Raw genomic sequence first — 22,190 nt, forward strand, 5'->3', positions numbered from 1 at the left:
TATAAAAAAGGAAGCAAAGAAGAGAATACAAACTATGAGGGCAGAAATCTCATGTTTTAGATTGAGGGATTCAGAAATTCACAATTTCTTAAAGGTTGAATTATTCTTGCCCACACTCATATGAGGCTCTAATAAACAGACTTTTGTATACAGAGATGTGAGGCTAAACATAAACCCTTGAATTCATCCCACTTAATTTTAGGCCCTTTAAACCATGCAGGAGGGAGCAATTGATGCCATAATATGATCTTCTAGAGGCATCTCTTTTTCTGTCCCCCAGTGACTTGCTGAAGAAACATAGGCTGCTAATTTTAAGGCTGCTAAAGTTAGGGTCGGATGAATCAGACAACAGGGTGGATGGAATACAAGCGAATGCGATCTAGTTGTGTGATAATATCATTACAAAACATAGTCTGTAATAACATTAATGTCAGGCTCCAACCCAGACACGCTTTGTAGTAAATGACCCATATGATCCACGTCTTTGCAACTCTCCAGTCTTGCCGAGAACTTTTTCAAAAGGAAACAATGAAACTTGATTTTAGGACCTTTATGTGGATTTCGTATGTTTGGTCCCTAGCAAGGAGGCTTCTTTGAACACAGAGACTCCTGAGAGTTGTGCTACGCGGGCCTTTAGAGGCACTTTCTGAGGGGGAGGATTTCTCAATGTACAAATGCAACATCACAGCTGCATTTTGGTACAAGAAAAACTAGTACCACCAAACCACTCCATACTTCAGCTGCTGTGGGAAGCAGCTATATTATTTCAAAAAGCATCTTTAGGAAAGGGAAGCCTTCAGTGAAAGGTCTGTTTTCTGATGCAGTGAAAGAGTTTCAAGTAAAGTTGTATTCATGGTACAACTCCTTTCAAGGGTTGCAGCTAAGAGAATGAATACGCCCCAGAGCAAGACTCTAATTCATTTGGAAAGCGATAGTTGTCAGGCAGCTTGTTGGCTCTCTCATCAACGCAGACTGCTGCCCTTCTGAAATGATTTACGAGGGTGTTTTTAAAAGTTACAAACAAGGTCTGGAGAAGTTTGCAGTTGGAATGATTATTCATCCTAACACAAGACACACATGGCTGCATATTTATGAGACTGGGGGAATTCTCTATTGCCATGCTTTTGAACTCTTTCGGTATGACATGGATTGGCTCTTTGCAGTAGCTGTCAATAATAAAGATCAAGGACTGTCTGAGCAGAGGTACAGCTGTTCTGAAATACACAAAGTTTACAAGACTCCCAGTATTATCAATATTAATGCTTAAGGTCAGAGGCAGTATCAAGATTTCTCTAGATTTTCTACATTAATATTTATATTGACAAATTTAATTCCTGCCAATTTGGAGTATTACTGAGGTCTTCTTTAATTAAAGACAGGAGTCTGAACACTGGTWCCACTTGCGATGTTTAAAGTCATTCTTTGTCTAAAATATACCCACGTGATTGTTCAAACGTGACCTGCAAATACTTCTCTTTTAATTGGGATTATGCTCTGTTGCTCTCCATAAAGGGCTGAAGTAATCTGTAGAAACTTTTTTTTTTTTTTTTTTTTTTTTTTTTTTTTAGCAATACAAGGAATTTATCTACAATCTGGCTTGGAGGTGTGAGAAATATTTATTGCAAGTACCCAAAGTTTTATGTGAAAGGGTGAAGGCGTGAGGTCACTAACAAAGGCTGCCTTTATTCAAAAGGTTAACCTAGTCATTTAAGCTATCAACAACAACGAATAAAACACAATTTAAAATGATCTATGTAAGAATCCCTTTTAACTTTCTCAGGTTGTGTTGCCAGCTTTTTTACTCTTTTCCAGTCATAAAGCCTTTCAGTCTAGACAGGATTTGAGTTTCTGATGTCAGAAACAAGCAAAGAACACACACATATTTTCAGGTCTTTGTTGTATATCATAAAATAGCAATATAAATTGTGAAGYTTAGAGGTGTTTTTTTTTCTCTTTCTCAGTAAACAGACAAAGAATGAAATTCTCCTAAAGACATTGCCTCACAAAAAGCTTGTGGGAGCTGGGGACAAGGGCACAATATAGAGAAAGTGCTTCCTTACCACCTCCATACCCCAGAGCTGGGTCTCTGTTCTGGCACCAACACAGAGCGGAAAAAAAGAGACACCACAAAAAAGCTAGTACAGCTATGCTTACTTAGTGCGAGGAAGCCTGTAGGCCGGAAAATMTCTCTGAAACAGACTGTTGAGGTCCTGTAGCCTGCCTTGGGCTGGGGACACTTAGAGGAAAGACCTTCCCTCTTGTGTAGTTCCCTGCACAGAGCCAGGCTTTGCATGGGCACCTTGTAGGCTGCAACTACACACCRCACAACCTGTACTGGGTCATGAAGCGTGCTAAACTGCAGCTGCCTACTGTCTGCTAAAATCCCACCCCAAGCTCTCCAAAAAGATATAAACTGGGCTGAATTCTCTTATCTTACAGTTGATTTACTATTCCTGTAAATGGCTTATATATTTGCTGTTTGAAATAAATTCTGAAACCACTAAGCGTGCTTAGCAAGGCTTTAACTATATGTGAACAGCAAGTTTTGATGACAGAACAAGTATTATTGTAGTATATAATACACATGGCTGTACAATCAAAAGCCACCCCTTGCTTCAAAACAAGAATTTACAGTATTAAGCAATGGTGAMAAGGTTTCTTACACAAAACCTACAGGAATTTACAGAATATGCATGGTTCACTGAAATTATAATGCCAGCAGTAAAGAAAAAAAAATACATCTCTACATAGACTATCTTGTGCAATATGAACAAAGTTGACAACAGTTTACCAATGCTTTAAGTAATTCAGATAAAAACAGTAACCCACCAACTATCAAATCTTCCTCCTCTCCCCATCAGAAATGAGTGTTTGCCAGATGCATGTTTAGCAGGCTTTTTTTTTTTTTTTTTTTTTTTTTTTTTTTTTTTTTTTTTTTTTTGGTGGTTTTGGGCAAATATGCACAGAACAGATGCACCACAATATTTTTGCACAGGGATACTTGCCACAAAAAAGTCCTCCAAACTGGGCTTTAGACATATGCAACATTTTGTTTTACATTTCTCTAATTGCCACCACAAGGCTAGGAAAGTTTCTTCTACGGATTCTTTTTTATTTTTGTCCTGAAAGAAAAATGTTACTTCATTCTCAAATAATAGAGTGCTCCAGCTTCCACTTTGGTCATGCCACTCTTCAAGTCTGTATTTCAGGCTTGCTTAGGAATTTATATTACTCTTCCTTAACCATCAATGTAAATGCAAATCAAACAAAAACTAGGAGTTATTTAGAAAATGAGAATAGAGCTGGGAACAGTTTACAAACACTTTTAAGGTCATATTTGTAGATGGTATTTAAAAAAAACCCCACTACTTTCCATTTTCGCTAAACTATTCCACGTGCTGTGTGTCCTTTTGGGAGACGGACTTTGACGTCAGCTGGACGGGCACTTGCCCTTTACTCAATCTGTAACAGAAGGTGCAGCCTGTGGATATTACAGCCTCTTATCTGTAACCTTTTCTGTAGACCAAGAAACCTAACCCTCATGCAGTCCCTCTGCTGGGGTGTAAGACTGCGGGCTGCACCTCTACATTAATAAAAAGAGAACAGCTACTGAATCGTAGCCAKCAGTTTTGCTGCTGTCTGCTGCTAACAAACGTATCGTTGATTACATTTCAAATTCTCACAGTAAATTATATCTTTAGTAAACGTCTACTTCAACTAAGTACACTTTATTTGATTTTATTTTTTTCCATTCTGCATGGCAAAAACCAGCTTTTGTTTCAAGTGATTTTATGTGATTTACAAATCAGCTTATCTRATGTGTAAGCCTCTGAGATGCTAACTTTCCTAATCTCTAACATTGAGGACTCTCAGGATCTTGCACAGCCACTCCTTGTTTGTTATTATGCACAATGTCTCTAATGAAATAAACTCTCTATAGTAAGAATCTATTTATGGATGGGAACAACTTTTCGCATGTTTACTGGGAAAACTGTTCTTATTTTTGTGCAAACATCTGGCACAGTACAATTAATGGAAAAATCCAAATGAGAGAGACGAACACACCAAGATCAAACAACAGAAATAAAGCCTACAAATATCCAGTTTGTCCACTTGATAATTTGGCTCCTCACTGATTGGAGCAGCATTCTGTAGTAAAAATTGTTCATATCCAAAATGATTATTGATGATTTCAGTCAATAGGGACAAACATGGGTTTTGGTCATGGTTACTGTTAAAATTCTCTCCTATTCTGAGGAACTGTAAATATCTCTGTAACAGACCAAACTTTTTTCCACTATGCCAGCGGATTGAGAAACTGTGCAGTCTTTCAAAAACCCCCTATTTTCAGCTGATTCCTTGTGAAAACTAATGCTATACTGCCAGAATTTTTGTCAGTAAAACTAAGCCTTGTGCTCTGGCACTGTAAAATCTTAGGGGAGTCCGCAGACCTAACTGCAAGAAAGCAGACTGTAAAACTTCTTAGGGGAATAGTGACGTGGCGTAAGAGTATCTCGTTACCGAATGCAGAGTTGGGTGCGCTTTGCAGATGTATTAGCCAGTACTTCGGTACCCGACTCTGTGAACAAGCCTGCTGGACCGCTCAGTTACGCCTCCGTGAGACCCACGCGCAGACTCTTACGCAGCTGAGGGGCACAATGAATCAGCCATTAGGTACAGCGGAAGCGCGGAGCGCACAAATGAAACCCGAGTATTTGTGAACTGAGCTCTTACGAAGTCATACGTATCAGATGGTAGGAAATCAACTTTCTGGCACGTGGAAGCAGCTTTCAACGTAAAGTCCAGTTGTACTATTCATAGCAAGGACGTAGTAAGTCTTGTTTTGATCTGACTTCCCAAGAAGCATGTCTTTCAGCAAATATTTACGATGCTGAAGTCAAATGACAAAAAGGTATTTGTTTTCTCAATTTTTTTTTGTACATAGAACTTAAATAGTGGCTAGAAAGTGACCATTTCAAATTATAAATGAAAATTGTATTGTTTATTAAATGTGAAAACATGTACCCAAGAAAACCTTTATACATTTTTATGGCAAGTTTTCCCATTACATGAGAGGCTTCCTTACATATTTTAAGCTTAAATGAAGAACAGTGACCAAACAGAAGTTTGGACTAAAACTGCAATGCGGTTACCTATGTTGAGGGAAACTATGACTGCACAATTTAAAACAAGATGAAGGACACGTTCACAAAAATAGTTCATGTAATAGTGAACAATGCTCTAACAAAATAAGAAACAGAAGAAAGCCAAATCTGTTCCACATATCAATACTATCAATACATAAACATGCTTCTGCACTGGTAAAATCTGAAAAATAAAATGTCTGCTTAGGGAAGACTTAATTTGAGATTCTAGACTGTTCACGCTCAAACACTGTTTAAGCACATTAGCTGTCCCACTGTTCTGAAAAAACTACTTGTGTTCTTAAAATATGCTTAAAATTGAGAATGTATAAGCTTTATTTCAAACAAATATGAATGTGTTTCAATGTGCTGTCTGAGTAGATGGTCCATTTATGTACTCTAAATTTGTTGCTGTAATTTGTTTCCAAGATGACAGCACTGGTAGATAATTCGTATGCATGCATTCAAAGCAGTATTTTACATCAGTTAGGACTTCTTCCGTCTGTTTTTCAGGTTTAAACATAATTTTCTGAATTTCAACACATCTTTTGTGTTTTAGTCTATAGTGTATACATCTGCCAATAAAGTCACACTTCAAACACACTATTTTGTCCAGTTCAGGGTGAAATCCTGCAAACAGGGACCTTTTGCTAGTGGTTTCATCAAACTTTCAGTAGGACAACTGGTATGAACAGCAGCTTATAGGACTGAGCCAATAATGTCTGGAAAGCAGAGGAAGCTGCACACTTAAAATTTAAATCTATCTCATTTATATTTGAGTGCACTGAATTTTTATAGTTGTTTCATACCATTAAATCCTGAATTAGATCCTTTGTGTGATCAGTTTGTTTGAAGAGAAATGAGCTGTCACTGTAGTAGGAGTTTTTTGGTTTTTATTTGAAAGACATGCTTCATCAAAATCCCCATCCTTAGGGTCCACCCAAACCCAAGCCTGTTTGGAAAAGGAGCACTGTATCGTCGCTTACAGTGAATTAAAGAAAAATAATTTTACCTATACTGATCTACTTTCAATCATTAAACTCTATTTTAAGATACTCTCCAAATGCAAATGTGTAGGGTCAAATCTTGAAGAATTCAGCCCACATTTAGCAACAACAACAACAAAGAACCAGAGATGTCTAGGAGCAGGAGATAATACTTAAAAATAATTAACTGATCTGAGAAACAGAAATCAATGCAACATTTATCAGCTGAAAATTCATTTTAACTAGTAAAGGAAAAAAGAATAAAAAGTGTAACACTGAATATTGTAACAGCTGGTCCCTCATTAAATTACCCATCTAATTCCAAATCCTCTTTACATGCAGTATTTCATTTGCTAACCACAGAGCAGGGGAAAATTCAAATGATTTTTAGCCAGTTCAAGAAGCTATCCTTCTGATGCAGAGATTCTAAATTGCTATCCATAAAGAAGCAAGCTTCCATTCACTTCCTATTTTGAATTATTTAAATTAAATAATCAGTCTACACACTTCTTGCTGTGTTTTAAAGGCAGAGCGATGGCTGGATGTCTTCATGTGCCTAGTCATAGGATGTAGGGCTTTTAACCTTGTATTTTGTAAATCAAAATGAGAGCAGGCTGGTAAGTCTGAAAGTTATTACTTTATCTGAATACACAACACATTGGTGGTCTACAGTCTAATCAGAAAGCTTCTAAATAAAAACTGACAATAGTAGCATTCAGTGGACTGAATGACGACTTACTGATCTGGACGCTGCCCTGTTCTGTCACTCTGAAAAGCCAGTCACTCCTAGTCAAGCTTGAGGCACCGTCCACTGGACAGTGAAAGGTGTGTCAAAGACTAGATTCAAGGTTATTGCAATGTTTTTCACATGCACCAAAATCACTCTGCAATGAAGGGGGGAGAACACCATGTTCAACTGCAGTTCTTGCACATGCTCAAACAATTAATAAAATAATGCAACCTATACAAGTATCAAAGTCTTTTTTTAAAAAAAAAATGCACGTGTCAGGCCACATGTGTGATTCATACAGCTTTTTGCTTGCCCTGCCCCCGTTCCTTTCTCTACAAGACTTACATATAGAAATAAAATCCAGGTACGAATACTCTTTTTCATGGGTTTGTGTAGCAAGTAATATACTTGTTTCATTGAAGTGCATCAGAACTTGAGCTGATTTCTACAAAGCCAGAATTTTTGCCAGAGTTCTTACAGTAAGAGAGATTCATTATCTTGTTGTTTCTGCTTCTTCTAAGACTCATTATCACTTGTTTTAAAAAGCTTTATTTTAAATTTGCTTGAAAGACCCATTTAGGGGATCATGATATATTTATTTTTATATTAAAGAGAAAAATCTATCTAAAAACCTGCTGTAAAAAAACTGTCTTGTATCACTTACGTTAATATTTCTCCCAGAGCTGGACAAGTTCTGGTATTATCAATAATGCTGTTGCATAAGCATGGAAGTAAATAGCAGTCACATTATACATTGATACCTAGTGCAATAGAAACATAAGTGGGAGTAAAAACTTAGTGCTTGCAAATAATCTTTCTTTCTGTACTAAAACTCCTATATATGACAAAAATCCTGTAAGGATTTATTGCCAAAGAAAACAAATGAACAAAAGGCTTTAAAGAAATTTAAAAACTAAAGGAATACTCATACGAAGTTCAATATTTAGCATAGATTGTTTTCTATGGTTCAACTGCAGAATCTATGCATGGTTATGATCACTTGATCTTACCGATATGCACATAAATCACTTTACCAATGTATGTAAGCACAGGTTCATTCCCTACAAAAAGCAAGGTGATTACATTTACCTATATATGATAAAATTTCTAATAATAAGATATGCACTGAATATTCAAGCAGATCTCCCAAATCTAAGATTTTGCAAACTTGCACATTATTTATCCCACTACTCTGTGGTGCTACTTACGTATGAGAAGGGCTGGATGTATATAGTAACTTGCAGTATCAGGGCACAGAATGATAGCCTACAAGAAGTAGGGCCCAACACCGTTTCTTTTAAAGCCAGCAATATTTTTGCTGAGATTAATGCTGCAAGATCAATGCAACCATGTTTAATTAAATACAAGTGTTTTGAAAAGAAAATGGGAAAGGGGAAACAAAGATACACTGGCAGCAAGAAAAAATACATAGAGGGGAGTTCAAAAGAATCACAGAAGAAAAATCATGCACCTGAAAGGAGTTCTTAATTTAGGATAACATATTTTGATGGCAGTGCATTTAAAGGGACTCTTACTTCTGCACCCTTATAGGCACAGTGGTCACACTTTTTCCTTAACAGATGCCTATAACCTAAACTATTGCATTCAGATGTCAAATTCAAAAAGAAAATAATTTCACTTTCTAATTGATACTAAACCTTGCTTCTGCTTAATTTTGCCAGAGTGAGAAGCTCCAGTGGCTGCATACAGGCTGTCATGTCAGAGGGCTCTCAGTGATGCCATCCAGGCCAGTTGCCATGTGGTCCCTGGCCACGCTACGAGCCTGCAGGAGTGCCCTGGCTTGGCTTGGGACAGTGCAGGGTGTTCCCTAGGGACACAACAGACCCAAGATGCACTTAAGAGTTTAAGAGCTCGCTCAAGGGCACACTTACCTGGTCTGTGAATGGGTTTTAGCACCTGATGCATAGTCCAAATTCATCTATCTTAGTCCAGTTGCAGTGACATCATATGACTGAAACTGGGCAGAAAAGAGTCCTGAGGTCCTTCTTAGAAGGCTATGAACAAGGACAATATACATGCCAAATGTAGGTTGCAAGGACACCTGAATTTTGCACTATTCATGAAAGAAGCTGGAGTGTACTGGAGACATTGCCACTGAAACCAATGGTGTTAGTGATGACAGTCAAGTCCAGAATCTCAGAAACTGAGATCTGATTTTATCTTTTTATAAATTAAATCAATAGTAGGGGGCTTCTGTCATGTCTTGAGACAGTAACAAAATCTTTTTCAATGATATGCAAATGAATTCAACCTTCATAATCACTGGGAACAAAGTCAAAAAAAAACATATAATGACAATTCAGTTTATGAATACAACTGATCAAAGCAATTATTATTAACAAAAAGTAATGTTACCAAAATCTTTGATACTCTAACATCACTTTTAAGTGTCTATCTCCAAGAGTTTCATCTTTGAATAGTCCAAATAAGAGAATAAAAAGTATGACATCTTTTTATTTTTATATATATTTTTGTATTATATATAAAAATAAAAATGAGTGAGGAGATTGTGGTACTCCTTACACATCCAGTTAACATGCATTTACCTTCATAATTAGCCCATTACATGAACTTCTTCATCACAATTTCATGAAAAAAAATCTCCTTAGACTGCATGGACATACCATATCTCAGAACTGTTTCCTCTACGTAAGTGGCTCTTCTGTATGCTAACTCCAAGGTAAGAACTTCACTCTTCGTCTGTGACATGAATTTTACTTCAGTCACTTTGTACTGACAGTGCTGACCATCAATCTTTTGACCACTACACAATTGCAAACTTTCATTTTCTTAGGGGAGCTGGAAGTCTTTAGAAACTAAATTTACTATAATACAGGTTTTCAAACTTCGCTCGAGGAGACTGGGGACTGCTTCTAGAAGCCATTTTTCAGGGCCATATGCCTCTTCTCAATTCTGTCTCAAGCTTTCATGTGCAATACATTGACCTCCTTATAAAATGGCTCAGACCTTTGTTTCTCTTCAATCGGTGGCAAAAGATAGGACCTTCAGAAGACTAGTAGTCACAAAATGTTCACACAGTCATTCTGGTTCACAGAAATGACTGCTTACTGGAAAGTCTGTGGGGAATTCATTCTGGTAAACCTAGTAAAAATACATATCGAAGTACCAGGGTGATCTGATTTTCTGCATGGGCTTGGGAGATGCTGTTTATAATCGTGACTTTGGATTGTTATGATTCAGCTCAGAACCATTAAAAAAGGGGAAACATAATGGCAAATTGTTAGAAAAAGTTTCAGTAATAAGGACTCTACTGTATTTCCACTAACTACCACCCCCTATGGAAGATCATGCTAAATAGAAAACTCTTTTCCAAGGGCAGAAGAAGCCCTGACACTTTATTGCTAGATTCTATAGCAACTGGAGCTCACTTACAGTAACCTTATAGTACTCTATATAAACTGAGAAGCTTGTATCAAATTCAGGCTTCCATTTAAAATAGATATTGCAGATATTAGGCTTCAATTAAAGAAGAAAAATAACCTTCAGTGCTTCTTTTTTAAAGGCAAAGTATAAAAAAAAATCACCAAACTAGGTGAGAATTATTAAATTTCTCCAAAAAATTAAGATGAGCTTTCTTCTATTTCTTGAGACAGTACAGTTTGTGATTCACAGGGTAAATGGTATCAAACACAAGTTAATGAAAGCTCTTATAAGCAATTTTATTCCTATCCATAATGGCAGACATTTACAAAATCAGAAGAATTTATCATTTGAGTTCACCTTAAAAAATAACTTATAAAGCAGTGATATATGCAACATAAAACAGTTCAGGAGGGGAGAGGGAAAGCAAATTTTAATAATTAAAATGTAAACGTGGAAAAAAAAAAGATGGAATAGAAGTCCCTACTTCTCATTTCTACTTAAGATGCCATGTGATAATATTTTACAATGTCCTGCAGGCCTATATATGTATGTGTGTATTTCTATATCACACACACGCATACATATACACCAACCCATACATGTACATACACAGATAATTGTTTGCAGTTCCATCTTGGGCAGCTCTGTTACGCCACTCTTTACAGTTGTCTCAATCACGTTTGGGACCCACTTTCTTGACAAAACTGGGGAGATGGTAGAAAAAAATGGTGGGTCTGATTGTATCTGAGATCCTTTTGTTAAACTGTACACTGGGACGAATAATTTTCTTCTGTAGTAGCTCTCTGAAGAGGGCCAACTCACTGTGGTCTTCATTAGGAGACTTGGTAACGGATCACACACTCATTGTCATGCTAGGGGAGTACTGAAAAAAGAGGAATTCACATTTTAACAACAGTTCTTTCCCAGGTTACTAAAACCACTTCTGGAGCACAGCCATGAGTTTAAATGTCAACAGGCTATTTGAATTTTCTCCTTAATTTGTACTGTAGCATGTGATAAGGCTGTAGTTCAAATTCTGGTATCATACCTTCTGTTATACTTTATCATTACGTAAAAATATAGCTATTGATGAGGAAATCAATTTGAACTTGGTTTCAGTGCTGGGTACTGCAACTTGGGTATTGGGGTGAATCAGTATTTCACGGATGCTTTTCGTACCTTTTACTTGTCAATATTGACTACTGGGGGGATTTAGTTGGGCAAATAGCTAGTCTCAGATTGACCAGAGGTATTTGTTGTTTCTTGAACCATATAGCTATTTTGGGGGGCTTTTTATTTCTTGATGGGAAAGAGGGAGTGAAGATACATCTTGCTGGAATTAAAACAGGCTTAAAATAGGTTTTAAATTCTGTACTATAGATCTTATGAGGGAAGCTGAATCAAGCATCAGTGGTCATTCTTCTTTATGTGAACTGAAAATCCAGTCACCACATTACACTATTATTGTAACACAAATTGAACTGCAGCCCTTAAACAAGCTACAGTTGCCCTCAAGTTAGCAGTACTTCATTACAAATAATCAATGGGACACCACAACGTACATTTATATTATTTTAATTCTTATTTTAATTGAAATTTGCAGACTGCAGAAGTATTTAATTGGCTTGAAATCTTCTAAGTAGAGGAAAATGTTCAAATGCAAGAAGTGTTAGTGTGATGAAAACTGATGCAAGAAACAGAATGGTATTAATTTGCCTTTGCAAAAAACAGATACATAATAAAAAACTGCCAAAGCTATATATGTATTTCTAAGCGTCCAAATATCTGGAAAGAACATTTTACATGGATCTTCTCTCTCATGTAAGCTACACAGAATGGGCCACCTGGGTAAAATCCATTTTGCCCCATGCTATGTCTCTGATGGTTTGTCTGCTTTAGCGCTGATTCCCATCACGTGTTGAGCCCTCTCATACTGAGCCAAAAAAGCTAGCAAGAATGTACTTATCTTTAGCCAATGAGGGAGATCAACTCAAATACTTAAAATTAAGCACCTGTTCAAATGATCTCCTTATCAGAGCCAAAGTTATCAATTCCTGGGTAATCAATTTGGACAAGAAGTATGTGGCATTTTTTATATTGTGTTCTGTAAAGATAACTCAGTGTAGATAAACCAGTGTTTATTTGTGATTTTAAACTCATTATTCATCATGTTCTTTCCCTCCTCCACCCCAAGCAAAACTCCTGGTGAACTGGATGAGAAATTTGCCCGAGAAATTACTTTGTAATAATATCTACTCTGAGTAGCTGAGTGAGAAAACATGAAACAGAAAGCAAGACAGTTCCCAAGAACTAAAATGTGACTTGTGCTGGAGAGGAACTGATATCTATAGATGCACAGAAAGCATACCAAAATTTTGAGAAAACTGGGTCCCAGATTTATTCTGATAGGCAAACAACACCTAGGAACATCCAAACCCCAGTAAGCATCTGAGAAAACTAATTGTCTTTTGAGTACAACTGATGCCCTTCTTTTAATGAGTTTGTTTGGTGAACTGGCCTGCAATCAGAATCAGACTGAGTGTCCTCAGCACAAATAAAGCATGCTGAATTGAGAGTCAATGACTTCCATGACCAAGGATCAAATTTAATGGAGGTTTGTGGTTACTGCTTTATTCAGTCTTCTTGCTTTGTACAAACCAAATTTTTCCAGTACTCCGAACACTCTGAACATATGCCCTTACACAAAAATCTAACATGCAGAAAATGCTCCCTCTTCACTAGTTTAAAAAGCAAACCAAAAACAAAAATAAATCTAATTTCCATGAAATTTGCCATGTAGTTTGACTATGGTGTGATCTAAGTGCAACTGTTTATTCTTAATAATTTCTGAGCTAAAATTCATCACTAGCATAATTAATGGAGTTGCACTCACTTCTGAGAGCAGTGAATTCCAATAAGAATAGAAGTGTTGAAGTCACTCAGCACTTCTGAAAAATCAGGCCACTTCTATTTAGGAACCTAAATGTGGATTTAGAAACCCAACTTCAGGCACAAGAATATGAAAATACTAGTCTTGTTCTGTAATATATTTTATACCATGCGTTGCTGCCTCAAACATTCTGCACTTTAAAAAATGTCATTTGTCCCATAATGAACACTAGAGGGCATCTTTGCCTTTTCTGCTTCTAAAAGCATGCTACATCTTCTCATCATGCGATCTCCTGGACCTTAAATTACACACTTCAGTATGAATCCCATTCTAGAAGACATTCTTGTCCTGCAAAATGCCTTGTTCGAGAGTCAAAGGTTGGGCAACTACAAGTTGAAACACTCATTATGTAAAGATCTACACTTATCTAGGCTGCTCATATATTGCCCATTGCACATTATTGAGTATGTATAGCGTAATCATTGCTACTTGACACCTTTTGAGAAGAAGAGTTTCTGCAGTAAATCTACACCTCTCCCATTTTGCAATTACAGCTCAACATCTAACAGCACATTTTTTTAGTGAATCAATACCATAATTTTAGGAGCTAGTAAAAAACATCTAAGGCAAAGCACTGCATTAAAGGTATACTACCAAATTGTTTGTTCTGATATTTTCCTTTTTTTTAAATGATATCCAGAGATTAAAGGTTTGCCAAACAAAAAACTGTGTACAGAAATACTTACGCTCTCACTCTGAAAAGGGTTTAGGAAGTTTCCACCCATCTCACCGTCATCCCTGGGAGTGCCAGGCTGATTACTCATGCTCATATTACTGGGAGAGTTCTGTTAAACAAGATTTTAAAATACAGATTAAGTGTTGAAGATTTTAGTTCCTTTCCCAGCTTCATCAAGTATGTCAAAGCACCACAGTGTGTTCATACAGTGCACTGGGATTTCTGAAGATGAAAGATGCACCTCTGCAGAGTTCTGTATGTTTCAATTACTAATTTTAACCTGTGTTTTCTCCCCCTGAAGTAGCAACTGTTTATCGTTAATTCTTGCTTTCACGTTATAGCTAGCATCTTCTTCTACTGCAGTCAGAAAAAAACTACAAATGGCTTTGTAGGAATGAGTTAACTCTCTAACTATATGAAATCACTACAGTCAAATTCAGTGAAGATCACAAGCATGTGTCTTGACATACGTGAGCCCAGACTATGTGCTTTAAGGTAGACATGTGGACAGATCCGGGTCATACACACCTTTACAAATCAAAGCTTGTATTTAGAGTCTTTGTTCATGGTGTCTGGCTTGTTGAAATAGCTTCTAGTTCAAATTTTAGTTGCTAAATCACCAAGAGCAGTTATATACAGAATTTACAGATAAAAGAGTTAACAGAGTTTTAGATAAAAGATGTCTGAATAGTAGCCAGCCATTGGATTGGGCTTGCAAGTACTTCAGGCAGGAGCTATACTTTTGCTATTTGCTTGCACATAATGCAGTAGGGTCTTAATTTACTTTTTGAGTGTCTCAGTGCAACTGAAATGCTAATAAATAATGACAATAATAAGTATTAGGCAGATAAATTCTTTTCTGCTGGAAATGTTTCTGCACCACCACCTCTACAATGTTCAGAAAATATTTTCAAGATTCAGGTAGATATTAGATATAGAAAGAGTAAAATCAGGTAAGTGTCCTAGAAAATACTCAGAGTCAATAGCTAATACATGATTATTGTAGACACTGTAATTAGTTAGGTGTTGTTTACAAAAGTAATCTGTGGTATCCTAAAATGCCTGGAGCATGGATAATTTCCTTTCCATCAATGCTAGACTTCTATTAATAAAGGTTTTGTGATGCAAAAGGAACAGTCAGAGAAAGGAAAGGGTGAAATCATGAACTTGATCTAAAACATTTACTACATCCACCACAGTTCTTCTCTTGATTTTTTTTTAATCCAGAAAATATAACCACAATATTGCTTTGAGATTTTATATATACAAATGCAGCAGGCTTAAAGTTTGATATGTCATAATAAACTTAACACAAACCTAGTATTGTCAATATGCAAGCTCACAAAATGCAACTTGAAGTAGTATTTTTGATCAGAGAGATCAAATGATAACAGCTGTAAGACCTGTAAGTCAATTTGTCCTCTTTTTCTTACATTAATTCTCAATTACAATGCTAACATGGTATTTCTGTTAGCATAGAGATTTATGAAGCTTCTTAAAAAAACAAATATACTGCCATTAGAAAATAAATACATGATGTCTTCATTTAGTACAACTAAGGCTGCAAGGGCAAACTTTGAGTGAAGAATTTTGCTTAGGCACTGAAATGTTGCTATTATGTTTTGGCCATATTCCCCCAAAGGAAGACCACCATTTTCCCTGGAATTAGCAAGTATATTTCTGGGTTCAGTTTGATGTATTTATTTTCAGATATGGATGAAATGTATAATTAGTTACATAACCCCATGCAGGCATAATTGGTTTGAGTTAGCACCTGAAATACAGCTTATAAAGTAGAGTCAAAATCCCTCCCTTAGCCCTTTGGTTCACTGGTTTTCAAACTGTGATCCTCAGATCTCCAAGAATCACTGGAAAACAAGTGAGGGGTCCATCAAAGGCAGCTCAAAGAATTAACTAGTCGAATAACATCAGACAATTAAATTTGCTATACAATAAAGTTAGTATAGCAAATATTTACGGATCCACATTGGAAAAGGTTGACAACAACTGCTTTAGTTCAACCACAGCTACTGTACCTGAAGCAAGAATTAAGTCAGGGAAGTCCTGTTGCCTACGTTATGCAGGAGGCTATACTAGACAATCACATCAGTCCCTTCTGGCCCTAAAATCTACAAATATATAATACAGTTTAAAAATCACTAAGGCCTTATCATGATTATTGTTTATATGATGGTCCCAAACCTTTTTTCATGCTGTAGGGTTTTATCCCTATTTTATCTTGCTCTGTGTAGTATTGAGCTTTGAAATTCTGCAATCGCTACAGTGTGGCACCCCAAAGGTTCAAGTTCCCGACATAAATGCTTTTATAGCAGCTCCCCTGGGCTGCTTTTATCATCAGTATGGGGTCTAGCATTGTAGCACTAGCTGAATTTTTTTCAGAGCAAGTATTTCTTTGATGACTGCCCAAATTCCATGGGCACTGCAAGCAACATTGGTTATTAATGTTTATTTAATATCATAATTTAAGTTCATTTGCTCCCCCATCTCAATCTATTTCATAAAACTTCATGTTTTGCCATTCTGCCAATTAAATTAAAAACTCCTCTGGAAAATGTTGCTATGAATTCTGTGAGTTCTACTGATTCTGCCAAGACTGGATTAATTTTCTGCATCGCATGGGGATAGATGATGAGCTCCTCTAACATGCATTTTACTCCAAAAGATCCTGTGTCCGCACTAGAGTATCTAGCACCACATGCCCTAAACTGTGTTAGTTTCAGTGAACAAATTGTGTCATGTTAATTAGTACTCTGGAATCTACTTGTGAAAAAGCCAGTTGCATAACTAGCTGGTGATGTGTAAAGGGAAAACGAGCAAGTACAATCCTGGTAACTGTACAAAATTGGAAGGCAGCCACATACTAATTTTGCATGCATCAAACCCTAGAAATCTGCTATTCCTTGCACACAGAGCTTTTCCAATCAAGTTTCAAAAGCACTAAGTTCTACTACCTACCTGAAATTGCCCATGCTATACACAAAACTCTGCCCAAACACTCCTACCAGCATCAGTGAAAGCTGCATGTTGGGCAGAGCGCTACTCAGAAAAAGATACTTAAAAGCTATTATATATAATGGTATAACAACACAACACTGTTACTGCCCAAGTAAACATCACTTTTCCTTTAATTATTTGAGAAAGACTTGCATCAAGTGTGATTTCCATGATATACTTATTAACAAATTACAAGAATTCCAGGTAAATTTTTGGATCCACATTTTAGAGCTCCTGATTCTCATACTAGGCATATATACTACTGCTTAGTATCAGTGGGTTGAATATAGGCTTTTAAAAATAATTTTAGTGACTAGCTAAGAGAAAATGTTGTATTTCACAAAAATAAATAGCTGAAGAAAAAGTATGGACATTATTAAAAATGTGCTGTATGTTTATTATCCCACTGGAGTTTTATATTGCATCAATCACTGTACAACTAAGCAGAACACACCTAAGGCAACATGATCACTTCATCCTATCTTTATCCTCTTTTCAGGGCCTGAAAATGTTACAGATCTTCAAAACTTAAAAAATGTAGCATTGCTATAGATATAGCCCCAAATGACCTCCCCACCAAACTGGGGAACAGTGTAATGCTCTCCTCCTCCTCCACCTTGGATATACAAATACGTATCACTAAGTTTGATTGCTGCCTTTTGAACATTTTGAAGTGTTTTAAATAGATTCATACTACAAACTTCTATTTTAATCCAAAGATTTTAGGTAAATATTTTGTTCCCTTTTGACATATGTGTTTGTATCTTACTATATCATAGTGTGAGCGTCAGAGTGTATCTGCAGTGACATCCTTAATGTGACCAAAGCATGTGCAGACAGGTCGTAGGCAGATTTGAAATGGCAAAGTCTGTACCGAGAGAAGTTTAGCCACAGCACTATGCTGCTTAGTCTTGGCTCACCCAAGAAACCTTAGCATGTAATTTGTTCAGAACAAAACGTCATGTTTTTCTTTTGGAAATGGATCAGAATTTTGTTACAGTAATTTCAAATGAATATGTTATAAAATTTTAACTGTAACAATCCCTTCACCAATTTCTGTATTTTTAGATCAAAAGCACAAAAGTGCAGAGTGCATTTTAGTGGTATTTTTGCTAGTTTCCATCAGTTACGTCTGCTGACGCTGAGTACAAAACACTGTGTTTTACAGGGACAGATTTCTACCACTTTATCAACACCAAATAAGCTCATTAATTCCTTCTTTGAATAAGTCCTTAAATTAATAATGATCACAGATGTAGTAGGCTTTTATTTTTATGGAAGAAATGACACGTTCAAGCATGATATGATTTTTGTAGATGCAGCCCCCTGCAGGTTAAACTCACATTGCATATACTATTTAATGGTTGTGTTACCAGAACAGTGCTTCTTCTACAACTACTTTTTAATGTTGCTTTTAGGGACTTAGTGATTAAGATATTAACATTGCTGTAGAGAGGTGACAAATGCAATCATGCACTGCATAAAAGTAACATGACAAATGCAATCATGCACTGCATAAAAGTAACATCCTAATGACATTTTTCCAAATTTACATTTAACTAGAATTGATTATTAGACCAATATTCACTTGTCTTACCAGTATGGAACAGTATAGCATGACCAACCAGACTGTGAACTAGATATGTATTAATCACATTAATCAACACACACCATTATGCAACAGAAAATAATATACTTATTATACTCCCTATTGATTATAGGTATTATTTTTAAACTTTCAATTAATGCAAATTCTGTCTGCACAGCCTCCAGAGAGTAGACAAGCTGAAAACGTAGAAACATAACAAAAAGTTTAACCAAGACAATGAGGAGATGTGTTTAGAGTGAAATACCATTCTAAAAATTTCAAATATTTTATTAGATACTCACTTTGGAAATACTGTCCATGTCTCCTGAGCCTTAAATTAAAATAGATAATTATTCAATTAGTTTTGAGCTGAAATTAATCTATGATATTATCGTATTTAAACATACAGTTTAACAGCAATATGTTAAAACATAACCACGCTTGAACTCTCTTCCATCCCACTGTCTCTTTCAGAGAAAGTTCATAGTCAGTATTAAATAATGGTAGTTCTTTCTCTGTGCGCACACGTACTGTAAAAAGGGGGAAAAGAATGAAGGATACAGTTCTGATCTGTATCCATTCCTTAAACAGCATCCTTTAGGATGAGACAGCCTGGCACAGCTCAAAAAGGGGTTATGTCCAACCTCCCTGTTCTCTTTAGCTATGGTAGGCAGGGTACAGATATTACAGTTCATTTTGGGTACACCTCAGGGAAACATTGCTTCAGCTTGAGAAAAAAAAGTAAAGTTATGGATAACTAATAAAAGTTAATGTTCCTAAAAATAATGACCACCATTTTTACTGAACCTTAGCTATCCAAAACTCCCTAGAAGACTGCTAGTGGAGTATCTCTAGGGTCAGTGGGGCAGGTGGTGGTATTTCATCAATGTCTTTGCCACCAAAAGCAGACATGTACTACTGAAATTGTCTGAAATGACATCAGCTTTGGATGCAGTACAAATTCTGATGATGATAATTTCTTTCAGAAGAAAGTAGGTGATTCTAAGAAGGAATGCAGTAATAGAAACCAAATAAAACTCAATATAATGTGTGCAAGACTAGCGAAAAGAATTTTTCTCATATGCTGTAGCTCTCACTTGAATGAAGCCAAGAATGAAGAAAATATAATTTTAGGATCAATGTATCAAAAAAAGAGCATTCCTAGCATCAACAGACAGTAAACAATTCTGGTCACCTATTTTCAGGGAAAACAAATTAAAACTGGAAGAGCGTAGAGAAAAACAATCAAGAAAATGGAGTTGTGGGAGGAGACTGAAATAGCTTGGTGTACTTAGCAAGGCACATTAAGGCTGAGAAAGAATATGATTTCTCTCCATAAGTACTCCAGATACATAAACACTAGGAAGAGGAAGAGTCATTTTGTCATGGACAAAATAAATTTTGGTGGAAATTAGAGAAAGATTTCTTTCTAACTGTAAAAGCTGTGAATAGATATCCAGTAGAAGGGTTGTAGTCAAAGAAGCTAGAAAACTTTCTAGCTCAGATGCGAGCTTGACCAATTTATGCTTGCAATTATGTGACATATCTGCCTGTACAGCATGGAATGAAATGCAGGAGATCTCTTCCAGTCTTATACCCGCCAAAGAACTCAAGTTTCATCCTGGAAATGAAATTTACTTCAGAAAACAGTTGTAGTTAGTTTGACTAAACATGTAATTATTTTCATTACAAAAAATAACTGATCAAATGCTAGGTAGACATAGAATCCTTCTATAACTTCTTCATTTGTATTTTTTCCTGTAGCTAAGAAAAAATCCTCAGGCTATCAGAAGTGACAAAAAAAGAAGTGATTAATCTTTACAAAGTTTTTCACTTCCTTCAAAATAATGCACATCATTATTCATTAAAGCAGCAGCCCATTTCAGGATTGCAATATGTAATAAGAAAGGCTATAAAGTCACAAGGTGGCCTTATGCAAAGTGATCTAAGTATCTGAGATACCTGGTTTTCCAGAAGGTAAACTGTTCTGTTGCTCAGAATATGTCAGTTAAGTGAGGTCTGATGGTCTCCCCCTAAAGTTTTTTTTTTTTTTCCTCATCTTGTCAAAGCCTTTTCCTATTTCTCCCTCGTTCTTACCTGATTATGTATCTTGTCTTATAATCTCCAACTTCCGGACTATAACTAGTCCAACTTCTGGACTATTTCATTCATAATGCAGTATGGAATGAAAAGGTGTTAACTGCAGTGTGGAATTTAAGTTAGTCTATGTCTGTGCTGGGAAAATGATAGAGTTTTTCTTCAGGGACAGAAGCAAGGTCCCCCTGTGACAGCTTGGCTTGTGCATGCCCATCATATATGTAGCTTGCTTGGGTTTTTCCTCATAAAGGGAAATGCTATTCAATAGTGTTGCTGGTGCCTGTGGATGCATAAGACGAGCTCCCAGATGTAAAAGAGAACCTTGCTGGTGGGAAATAGAGATAGAAGAGGAAAGGGATCAGAAGTCTTTGCAGACTAAGTTTCTCCTTGCAGTTGCCTGCAAGACCCACACTCCTTGGTGCAGGCAGAAGTAAAGAACAGAACATGGAAGCTGTATTCAGAGTTTCTGGCCTAATGTTATGCTATAAGCACAAACAAATACAAAGTATGTATTTACCTTGTCAGTAAGGAAGGCTTAAATGCAATTTATTGAGCTGCAGCTTGTTGCTCAAATCTCTTTCAACTGTCTATCATCCTTCCAGCAAACAGGATGAAAAAAAGCTAGTCCGAGGATAAAGCAGTGAATGTTTTGTAGAACTGTGAAAGGTTTCTCCCTTAGGTAGGAGTCCTTCAAAAATCGTAGTGTCAAAAGTAAAAGGGTACAGTCTTCTTCCTGCCTCTGTATACCCTGACAAGAATGCATGTTCTTTCTTGGTGTGTTAAATGATCATGTCTGAAGCTGCTTGTGCAAAGGGAATAATAAAACTAAGAGACAGAAGGCTAGAACAAGTGACATCAGATTGTTGGGATTACAACAGCTTAACACACAGATCAATATACGTAACAACTTACTTCCATGTACTTGGTTAGAATTTGGACCAACACGTCACAAAAGATCTCAAGTTTTTGAAAGAGGAAGAGAGTTAAGGAGAAAAGAATCTTATGCCATCACTTCTACGTTATTGTGATGGTATAGTTTTAGAGTAGTTTTAGTCAACTGGTTTAAAACTATACTCTGTTATATAAATAACATTCAGTAACTTTCTTCCAGAGATGCACTATATATGCTAACTCATATGCTTAAAAAGTACTTTAATTCTTTTTGATGTATATACAGCGTTTTAGTTTCTAAAAGATTTTTACACAGTCTTCCACATAATTCAGAGAACTAGTCATGGAAAATGGCACTGGTCATTGAAAATTCACAATGTTCATAATATTTACTATCATTACCTAATGATCCATTCATATGATGTGAATCCATTCCACCCAGTCCACTCATAGGTCCATCTGACCCTGGCCCCATTGGAAACTATAAAAGGATCAGACATTAAAAACTGGTGTTACTGTACAAATTTACTGTAGATAATCTAATAAAAAGAAAATATTTCTCAGGAAAAAAACAAAGGAAAAATGCACAGCTCCATCTCTGTATGTGAAAGTGAAGTGAAAGTGAAGACTGCAAAAAGTGTTATTGTTTTTGTTTACTTTTTCCAATGTCCAACTCATCTGTATAGGTGACCTAGGTGACATATGACC

General features: G+C 36.4%; 1 protein-coding gene across 1 annotated transcript in view; it reads right to left on the reverse strand.

Annotated features, from left to right (window-relative positions):
* Window positions 1-10,540: 10,540 nt before the first annotated feature.
* The window catches only part of SSBP2 (single stranded DNA binding protein 2), a 176,138-nt gene continuing 164,488 nt past the window's right edge, over window positions 10,541-22,190 (reverse strand). Inside the window, exons 15-18 of the mRNA XM_085322055.1 lie at window positions 21,885-21,963; window positions 18,797-18,825; window positions 13,902-14,000; window positions 10,541-11,148 (exon numbers count right to left, since the gene is read on the reverse strand). Of these exons, the coding sequence (XP_085178181.1) occupies window positions 11,119-11,148; window positions 13,902-14,000; window positions 18,797-18,825; window positions 21,885-21,963 (237 nt within the window). The 3' untranslated portion in view covers window positions 10,541-11,118. The remainder of the gene's footprint in view (window positions 11,149-13,901; window positions 14,001-18,796; window positions 18,826-21,884; window positions 21,964-22,190) is intronic.

Source organism: Rhea americana, unplaced genomic scaffold (genome assembly GCF_003343005.1).
Source record: "Rhea americana isolate MKP2758 unplaced genomic scaffold, rheAme1 scaffold_74, whole genome shotgun sequence".
Classification (NCBI taxonomy): Eukaryota; Metazoa; Chordata; class Aves; order Rheiformes; family Rheidae; genus Rhea; species Rhea americana.